At 44.7% G+C, this 10,644-nt stretch overlaps 1 protein-coding gene across 3 annotated transcripts in view; it reads right to left on the reverse strand.

Annotated features, from left to right (window-relative positions):
• Positions 1-2,914, reverse strand: part of slc27a4 (solute carrier family 27 member 4) — a 60,828-nt gene extending 57,914 nt beyond the window's left edge. The window contains exons 1-2 of one of the 3 annotated variants that reach the window (XM_067969863.1): positions 2,578-2,914; positions 2,245-2,413 (exon numbers count right to left, since the gene is read on the reverse strand). In XM_067969863.1, the coding sequence (XP_067825964.1) occupies positions 2,245-2,408 (164 nt within the window). In that variant the 5' untranslated portion in view covers positions 2,409-2,413; positions 2,578-2,914. Of the gene's footprint in view, positions 1-2,244 lie in introns of all 3 variants that reach the window. The other 2 variants (XM_067969862.1, XM_067969861.1) reach the window with 2 other exon arrangements.
• Positions 2,915-10,644: the final 7,730 nt, after the last annotated feature.

The following is a 10,644-nucleotide window of genomic DNA, read 5'->3' on the forward strand; positions in this document are numbered from 1 at the left end:
AGCAATTGGAAGGTCGTACCCTCTTGGGGTTCACAGTCTTCCCCTGGAAATCCCTATCCCGATAAGACTCCGACACATTTGCAGACTGCCATCATGGAAAATGCAAATACCATTGATAACACCCAATGTCAAACCTGCAGTTATCATTCACAAAAGGAATGCCACCAATTCTCAATGGGCACAAACAGAATTTACCCTGCTCAAAATTTATGAAATTCTAAGAGTTCATAGAATCATACAGCACAGGAGGCCATTCAGCCCATCGTGTCTGTGCCGGCTCTTTGAAAGAGCTATCCAAATAGCTCCACTCCTACTCCCCTGCTCTTTCCCCATAGTCCTGCAACTTTTTCCCCTTCTGTAATTTATATTATTTTCTTTCACTGATTTTCACTGTAATTTATATTATTTTCTTTCACTATAACAAACAGAAAACACCTCGGTATCCCCAGGCTAGGGAGGAGGGAAATCAGCCAGTTCCTGACCACTATCACAGTTAGAATCTACACATCAGTTGACATCAGGCAAGGCTCAGTTGTTACGACTCCCTCCCTATCTCCATGGATCAAATCACTTCCTGCTACTCATTGCCCACTCGCACAATGAAGCATGCCCAGTTGGGCAGGGTAGCAGGAGGGCTGCTGGTACTTTAGGAACCTCACCCCAGCATGAGTCACTGCCCTGTGACCCCACCATCTCATGACAAAAGATGAGTGAGCAGCTGAAACAGGAAGTGGAAAAGGTCCAGTTTGAAACTTGTTTCCTGCACAATCTGAATGGTAAAAATGAATGAATGCCAGGAGCTCAGTACAGATCTGATCTGTGTGTAAGCAGGAGGCTGGAATTTTCCCCTTCTAACTTAACAAGCGAAGTGAGATCAACACCAAAATATTTAACGGGTAACTTCAGCACAAATTATATTTCCTTCATTGAAGGAACCATAGCAACATATTAAATAACCAATCTGGCAGTAATCCCATCAGGAGTTTGCATGACAAATGGAGGTTGAGTGGTAAGTTACTGTTACCTGATTATCTGAAACTGCTCCCATGGGGATGATTTTAACCCTTATTGTCAGGTGGAAACTGGGCAGGTAGGTAGATAAAATTCCCCAGGTTACTCACCCTGAAGACACAGGGAGCTGACAGTTCCCAATTTTAACCTGCTCGACTGAGCAGGCAGCAACGACACCCGCCCAAATCCGGCAGGGTCCTTTATTTCACATTTGCATCTCGGGTCCCAATGATGTCATCAGAGCCCAACTGCAATTTTAACTCGGTGGCCTGAGCAAGGGGGGGGGGGGAAAAGCCACACTGAGTTTCCTGCCAGGCCAACCCAGCAAGAGAACAGGATATGGGCCAAAAGAGACTCAAAAGGTAAGATTTTATAAAACTTTTTTTTATAAACTTTCCTTTTGAGGCCAGAAGGAGCAGGAGTGTTCCTCCGGGCCCCACAAGGAAAGCTTAGGACTCCCCCTGCTACAGACTCCCTTTCTGATTGCTGGATCCCCGGGGGACAGGACCATGCTGTGTGTAAATTGGCTGCTGCGTTTCCTACATTACAACAGTGACCACACTTCAAAAGTACGTAATTGGCTGTAAAACGCTTTAGGGCGTCCTGAGGTTATGAAAGGTGCTATATAAATGCAAGTCTTTCTTTCACACTCATACACCTTCCATGGAGGGGGGGGGGTGTCACTGAACAGCTATCAAGAGTAGAAACCCTGGCTGATATTTTAAACCTCTCTCTTCCCTAACCCAGAGGCAAACAGCAATGCCCCCTAATAATGCCCCAGTTGGAATCAGGTAACTCAGCATGACCAGATTGAAATATGGCAACTTTTTCAGGTCGGTGTCGCTCAGGAGCACACAGGGCAGCGCTTTCACCAACTGAGCCACTCTGGCTTCACAAGAAGGCAGTAGACTTGTCTACCCTTAGCACTCACTTCCTTGTTCATTGGAGCTTCGCTGGTGGTACATTTTAAGAACACTGCCTGCATCCTCTGACACAGAAGGGGATGTGGCTGCATTGCAACATTATCGAATGCATCTCCCCCATAGTTAAGCTGCATAAACCCTGGATAGCTGGCTGGCTATTAAGTCAGCAATTCAAAGGGCTGCTACCTAGCGCCGTCTCCTTTGCCAAGGACAAATGGAATCGGATCGCGGCTGCACAAAGGACCGGTATCAGTGAGATGGGGAAGGGAAGGGAGGCTCCGGGCGAATGTGGAAGGACTGCGTTACTCACTGCACATCCCGGCGTATGGTCTTGAAGAAGATCCCGAGGAATTTCCGGCCTCCCGATGCGAGGTAGAAAGCGCAGGTCGCGGCTGCAACCAGCGGCCAGGGCAGCCTGGTCACCAAGCGGAGTAGGAAGAGTAGAGCCGTGCATGTTGCTAATCTCCACATCATCAGCCCTGCTGGAGCCAAGAGACAGAAGCACAAGGTGAAGGGCGAAAAAAAAAGGGAAACGCAGCCAAGGAGGGAGGAGAGAGGGAGAATCTCAAATCCAAACTGCGGGAAAAATACTCAACAATTCTAAAAGGAAATGGGAGCAGGATCCTAGGAATAAAGCCTTTACTTCTCGATAGCAATTCCGGACAGGCTTCGACTGCACCAAGCCGGCAGATCTCCCTTCCTTTTTGTTTTATAATAATCACGCTGGCATATTTTCCATAGCGATGTTTTAAAATTAAACTTTTTTTTTCCCCTCGCAGCGTTGGTTCGATCTTTGCTTTTTTTTTTAAAAAAAAATTCTTTTTGCAAAAAATTAAAAAGCGATAAGCAGTCCCGGGATGTTTGATTCCTTGCAATCTGTCACCTCTCGGCGTACTTTCTGCTACCTAGCGACCTGCGCCGGTCGTTTGACCTTTTTTTTCCTCTCGATTTGATTGACAGGCAAGGTGCACGCAACCGCGTGTCCTCCCAAGGGATGTGCGGCTGGAGCACTGCGCAAGCGCAAACACCACAGGGCATTTCGGGAATTGTAGTTCTTTGTTGGCTTTCCCCAGGAGCTAATGCGCATGCTCGCAACAGTGTCATTTATAATTTTATCCCCATGATTCTCCTTTACAATTCAAAAAGATTCGTGATTCTCTAAAGGGGGAGGGAGGGAGGGGGGGGGGGTCGTTCCCTAATAATCCAATGGGGATTAAACCTGCAATTTATGCCATCAATTTTAATTCTGCAAGGACATAACAATTTTAACATGTGCATATTAATAAACTAGGCTTGCAGCTTCTCTGACATGTCAGTGAGTAAAAGCATCAGCTAAGGTAGCTCTAAACCATACAGAAGGTCTCAGGATTATTCCAGGTTCAATCTCCAGTCAGTTGTTCTCAGAGGCAATTACCACTGGACCAAGGCTGACACCATTAAAGGGTTAAAATCAACTAGGATGCCATTTACAGCTCCTAGACCCATCTTTAGTTTCTTAGCTTGTCCCATTACCACCTTCCTTGCCTTGCAACATCACCCCTTTGTCATTTAATCACTCTTGCCTTCCACCCTATCTCAGACCTTCCCTTTTGTTCTTTCTTCACTCTATGACTATATATGCGGTAATTTTCAAGGAATCCGACACTCACCTGACGAAGGAGAAAGCCTCCGAAAGCTTGTGATTTTCAAATAAAACTGTTGGACTATAACCTGGTGTTGTAAGATTCCTTACATGAGATTTGACAGACCTACGTTTTTACGATAAAGATCATTTGATCTCAAAGTTCAGTTGACAAGAAGTTGCTCTTGCTTCATCCTTTGGGTTGGTGAAGTTGGCTGGATTATTCCCACCTGCCCCAAAGTTCGCACTGCGGTCGCAACAGCCCATAAATCAGAACAAGATCAGCTCCACAGCCAAGACGGAGGAAATTCTGAGCCGAGCTTTTGGATTGGCAATTCCTGGATTGTCCAAGCATCTAACCTGCCTAAAAAAAAAAAATGCCCGTAGCAATGGCAATATCTCTTCAAGGATCTGAGTATAATTTGGGATAAGGTTTAACAGATCAATCTACCCAAATTGGACTACAGCACTTCGCATCTATTCAAATGACTGGGTCAATGTGATTCATATGGGAAAAAACGCCTCTATGTGCATATGCAAAACAAGATATTCCTCTGCGATTGCGCACATCCATTTTCTACATCCCGCCATAATACTACAGAAAATAATAGGAACGTCAGCAACTACTGTCTATGGCTACAGCCACAAACAAAGGGACGTGTTCCTTCTTCTTCTTGAACCTGGCATCAGACATCAGCACCAGGTTGCTAAATATACATCTACGATAGCAGGAAAGGGTTCATTCTACCATTGCTCAGGCAGTATGTGATATTTAAGAGCAGTGTCACAGACGTGTATGGCAAGTTCCCTGGCACCATCCATTTTTTCTTTCCAATTTGGGGCTGGACAGTGGAACACAATCTGGGGAAATCCGCAATGGCGAGGTAATCCTCTTTTGTTCCTTTTAGGGATTTTGCAGGACGTTGCTCTGTGGACATGTGTCTGCAAGAGGATTTAACTGGTGGGTGGTGGCAAGGAAATATATTATCCACCCTGTGTTCTGTTTCTCTATTTCATGTAACTCCAATCTCCTTTTTTTTAAAGGTTACAAGTTATTGTCTGAAACCATAACTCATGAATCCAATGGCAAATTATCACATCAAACTGGGGCCATTACAGTTACATATAATTACATAGAATATAAAGCACAGAAATAAGACATTCAGCCCAATGGGTCCATGCCAGTGTTTATGCTCCAGACGAGCCTCCTTCCTCCTTGCTTCATCTAACCCTGTCAGCATATCCTTCGATTTCTTTCTCCCTCATGTGTTCCCTGGCTTGTTGGGGGGGGGGGGGGGGTCTAGAATGAGGGGTCACAGTCTCATGATACGGGGTAGGACATTTAGGACTAAGATGAGGAGAAATTTCTTCACTCAGAGGGTGGTGAACCTGTGGAATTTTCTCCCACAGGAGGCTGTGGAGGCCAAGTCACTAAATATATTTAAGAAGGAGATAGATAGATTTCTAGACACAAAAGGCATCAAGGGGTTTGGGGAGAGAGCGGGAATATGGTATTGAGATAGAGGATCAGCCATGATCATATTGAATGGTTGAGCAGGCTCGAAGGGCCAAATGGCCTATTGCTGCTCCTAATTTCTTTGTTTCTATATTTCTATCTAGCTTTCCCATAAATGTATCTATGCTAGTCGCCTCAACTACTCCTTGCGGTAGCGAGTTCCACATTCTAACTACTCTCTGCATAAAGAAGTTTCTCCTGAATTCCCTATTGGATTTATTAGCGACTATCTTATATTTTATGGCCCCTAGTTCTGGTCTCCCCACAAGTGGAAACATCTTTTCTACGTCTACCCTATCAAACCCTTTCATAATCCTAAAGACCTCTATCAGGTCACCCCTCAGTCTTCTCTTTTCTGGAGAAAAGAGCCCCAGCCTGATCAGTCTCCAAACTGACATGCATACCATGGTGCCTCAGCACATTCACGGTACAAACATCATTGCACAGAAATTACTGTTGCCGATGTTAGCATATGAAGGCATAACACATTTGCGTGGTGTTCCTTTGTCCATTATTTTAACACAGGCATTAGCCTGTTTACTTTAAGTGGGTTAATGCCTCCTCAAAGTCCTGCATTAAGCCTTCGCCTGCTAATATCAGTGACAGTAATTTCTAGGCTAATGTACCAGTCAGAATGAATAATCCAATAGAGAGATTCCCTCCAGTGGTTGTAAGTCTGCTGGTCAACAGAATGGGCAAATCGGCCATACCTCACTCGTTTGGAGTAGACTCAGTAATTTTTCATTGAAAAATGTGCTCCACCTCTTTATGCTTCATTCATTGAAAATAAACCAGTCTCTACATATTCCAATCTACCTTAGTCTTCGTGCTCATAACCTCTTACTCCTAACAACAGAGTCGCCAGGCCTGACAGAGGGCATGCAGAATTACCTCGGCTATTTATAGCCTATCCTCATGTGCCCAACCATATTATGTAACGCTTCAGTGTCAGATGGACTAATCTGTCCAAGTCTTACCCATCTGACTGGAGATTTAAGCAACCTTTCTTTTTTTCCCCTCTCTGCTTCTTAAGATGCTCATGTTTGGGTGCATTTCCACTTGTGCCAACAATCCTCTGGTACTTTGCCCAAGTGGCCATTCAAACAGCAAGTGTCAGCACGAGGGAAGAATAACAACGAGTCCACCCTCTTCACAAGCGCGCACACGCACACGCACGCACACACACACACACACACTCACTTTCCAACAGGAATCACTGGATAAGAGTGGGAAACCATGGCTGATTTTTCATCTCTCCAGCCTGGTACCACTGAAGCCAATTATAATACCCCTATTGCCAACCCATCTGAGATCAGCTAACTCAGCACATGCCAAGGGAATCGAACTGAAGTTTGTGTCCCCCCCAACTATCTTCAGCTGCTTCATCAATGACCTTCCCTCCATCATAAGGTCAGAAATGGGGATGTTCGCTGATGATTGCACAGTGTTCAGTTGCATTCGCAACCCCTCAGATAATGAAGCAGTCTGTGCCCGCATGCAGCAAGACCTGGACAACATCCAGGCTTGGGCTGATAAGTGGCAAGTAACATTCGCACCAGACACGTGCCAGGCAATGACCATCTCCAACAAGGGAGAATCTAACCACCTCCCCTTGACATTCAACGGCATTACCATCGCCGAATCCCCCACAATCAACATCCTGGGAGTTACCAATGACCAGAAACTTAACTGGACCAGCCATATAAATACTGTGGCTACAAGAGCAGGTCAGAGGCTGGGTATTCTGCGGCGAGTGACTCACCTCCTGACTCCCCAAAGCCTTTCCACCATCTACAAGGCACAAGTCAGGAGTGTGATGGAATACTCTCCACTTGCCTGGATGAGTGCAGCTCCAACAACACTCAAGAAGCTCGACACCATCCAGGACAAAGCAGCCTGCTTGATTGGTACCCCATCCACCACCCTAAACATTCACTCCCTTCACCACCGGCGCACTGTGGCTGCAGTGTGTACCATCCACAGGATGTACTGCAGAAACTCGCCAAGGCTTCTTCGACAGCACCTCCCAGACCCGCGACCTCTACCACCTAGAAGGACAAGGGCAGCAGGCACATGGGAACAACACCACCTGCACATTCCCCTCCAAGACACACACCATCCCAACTTGAAAATATATCGCCGTTCCTTCATCGTCGCTGGGTCAAAATCCTGGAACTCCCTTCTGAACAGCACTGTGGGAGAACCTTCACCACACGGACTGCAGCGGTTCAAGAAGGTGGCTCACCACCACCTTCTCAAGGGGCAATTATGGATAGGCAATAAATGCTGGCCTCGCCAGCGACGCCCACATCCCATGAACGAATAAAAAAAAAGTTACACACTTGGCTGTGTATTTGCCAACTGGGCCAATGGGTAAATTCGTCTTAAACATTTCTTATTAGAATTTTATTTTAGTATTATTATTTTGAACATTCTGCCCATTGTAGTGAGGGATGATTTTGTTGGGGAGAGGAACATTTTTAACACTTTGTACCTGGTTTTACTAGCTTGGGTTACAAGTCGAGTGAAACGCCACCTAAAACTTCCCTGCAACTGATCTTAACTGTAGCATCTTCAGAGTGGCCCCTATAGCACCTGTGTGACATTTCCATTTCCATTTGGGCTAAGTAGATTTACCAATTAGTGCGTATTGATGCTGACTTGAAGTTCGGCTGAGACCGGCCAAACTCATTTCACTTTGAATGCTTATAGCTGACAAAGAGAGAGAGGAGACTTCATCCAATCATTGCGGGTCAAATCCAGGTCAAAGTAGAGAGTTCCAGTCCAAAAAGGCCGTCAGTCACCTCAGTGATCAGCAATTCTGTGCCGTGCACTGCATTCATGCAGACCGTCAAAACTCACCATTCATTACTTGGATATTCTGTTGCCCTGACCTTGCAAAATCTAAATTGGATCAGAGTGCAACAATTCATTTCCAGATTTAGCTGGATTTTTAATTAATGATATTTATACAGAATATGTATCTCAAGTAACTCAAAAGCTTAAAGGGATTTTGCCCAAGGACAGACAACAGCACAGGAGACATAACAGACACAACACAATATGAACATGGCATATTATTCGACATTTTCGGTTGTTTAGTTCTATGATGTGAATTATCTAATGCGAAGTGTTGGGTCCAATGGGGTCACAAGCAGCTCACAATATAAACAAATGAGTTTATGCCGACCCTCTTCAACCAAAGAGCTGACTAATGACCCCCATCACCAATCATTTGAAATAATCTAACCCATTTTCCCTTTTCGGTCCCAACATGTCAAGTACAATACTCTGGCCAAGAGTGTGGCAAAACAACCCACTCACAGGCCTCTGACATTGTTGCTCAGTAACTAAACACAGGGAGACCAGAACTAGGGGCCATAAATATAAGATAGTCACTAATAAATCCAATAGGGAATTCAGGAGAAACTTGTTTAACCAGAGAGTGGTTAGAATGTGGAACTCGTCACCACATAGAGTAGTTGAGGCGACTACCATAGATGCATTTAAGGGGAAGCTAGATGAACACATGAGGGAGAGAGGAATAGAAGGATATGCTGATGGGGTTAGATGAAGTAGGGAGGGAGGAGGCTCGAGTGGAGCATAAACACCGGCATGGACCTGTCGGGCCGAATGGCCTGTTTCTGTGCTGTACATTCCATGTAATTCTATGTAATGTATGAGAAAAGCCTGGAATTACTTGCCCTCTGATTTTTCCTCCCAGTCGGTGGGGAGGTACTTGCCTGCCTTTTTTCATCTCTCCAAGAACCCAGATGAGTGGCTCGCAATGTGTGAATATTGTGGGTGTGAGCACCTTTACATATACTGTGTATCTTTGTTATTTGTTATTTTGGTTTAAGAGAAGCAAGTTTAAAGTAACAATGAGAATTAAGGACTGCATTATTTTTTTAAATAAGTGGCTTTTAGTTGATGCGCTCTGACAGTGTGAGGCGTTCTGGAGCACACAGTGAGTAGACCGTATTAGTCGGATGTACACCCCAATGGTAGAAGGCCCCGAGACCACGCTATCCCACAGATTTCGTGCATTAGGTTAACTTTCGGTTCATAGGAAATCCAGGCTTGCGTATGGAAGCTGACTTTCTGTTGAGCCCAGTAAAAAATGTTGGAAAAGAGCCTGGGTTGCAAGACAAAGGGAGTAGGCCTTTATTGCAAAGTTTGGGTTGGGCGGAACTCAGATCCAGAGAAGTAGATACAGAGTTCAAACCCATTGTTCCAGTCCAGAGATAATTATTCCTGCGGGGAGTGCTCTATTCATGCAGATGAGCAAAATTCTCATTCATTTCAATGCTCGGAACAAGGGCCCTCTGCTGACACCACCTTTCAGATTCTGAACCGGGTTAAACTGGAGGAATTTCCTTTTAGATTCAGCAGTTCTGAGCTAGTGTTTTTACATGTAAAGAATATCCCAGTTATGCTAGAAAGCTTGCTTACATTGGGATCACGCCCAAAGGCAGCCAAGAGACATAACACAGTACAGTAGACAAAAATATGTTCAACGCACCACAAACTTAGCGCATTCCTTGACATGTCTGGTTGTGTTGGGCAATCTCACCCTGACTCCAAATATACGAGAGTAGAAATTACTGCTGGCCGTAGATTTTCAAAGTGGGATCCACAGTAGGGTTTAACAGGGAAGTAAGGCATCAGGGAACGTTTTAAAAAATGCTGGACCAGAGAGCATTGCTGACTGTAAAAAGTGTCTGACACACTCAGCAGCTATGCTCTGGGTTTGGGTTTCAGTGTATCCTTTACCTGTCTTTCTTTCTATCTTTTGGCAAACCCCTTCCGTGTGATCAATTTGCAATGTAGGAACTTGGGTATCATTGCAAGTGTGTATAACTGGGCTCTGAAAGCTGAGCCCAAAGATATCACCAAAGAAGCCTAAACATGCTATCCTAATGCAAAGCTGTAACATAAGTGATGGGGTAATCTTTTTGTTATTTTATCTATTTGTCAAGTTAGGTAAAAGACATTCTACAGTAAATATCTAACTGTTATATCACTGTTATATTCTTCGTTTGTTTATTATTTGTTGAATAAATTTGTTTCATGTCTTAAACTTTAAATGAGATCTCACATGATGCTCTACCATTTTCGATGACTGAAGTGAAATCTTATGGAAGCTCAAGACAGTCCAGCACCTAATAGCAATTACCAAACAGGGTTTGCTGTTAGCCTACCTGAGCATGTTACTGAAAGATTACCTAGATCTCAAGGTTATGGTTGACACTTTCGAAGGTTTGGGGAGGTGGGGATGATCTAGGAAACAAGAGCCAAAATAATCTAGGGTGAGACGGTTAGATAAGATGCAAAGACAAAACAGAAGCAGTGGCAGCTATAAAAACATCTGTTACTGTCTGAAGCGGTTTCCAGCTGTCCAACAGTATGGCGCCAATTATGCTGAATCTACTCCTAGGTTCTGTTATGGATCCATTTGTCTCCTCGCACGTTAGACTTGCTGAATCTCAACAATGGAGGAAGCCAAGAGAAAGAAATAAATAAGACAGGAGAGAGACTGAGAAAAATGGAAAGAAACAAAAACGCAGAGGGAG

Source organism: Heptranchias perlo, chromosome 31 (assembly GCF_035084215.1).
Source record: "Heptranchias perlo isolate sHepPer1 chromosome 31, sHepPer1.hap1, whole genome shotgun sequence".
NCBI lineage: Eukaryota > Metazoa > Chordata > Chondrichthyes > Hexanchiformes > Hexanchidae > Heptranchias > Heptranchias perlo.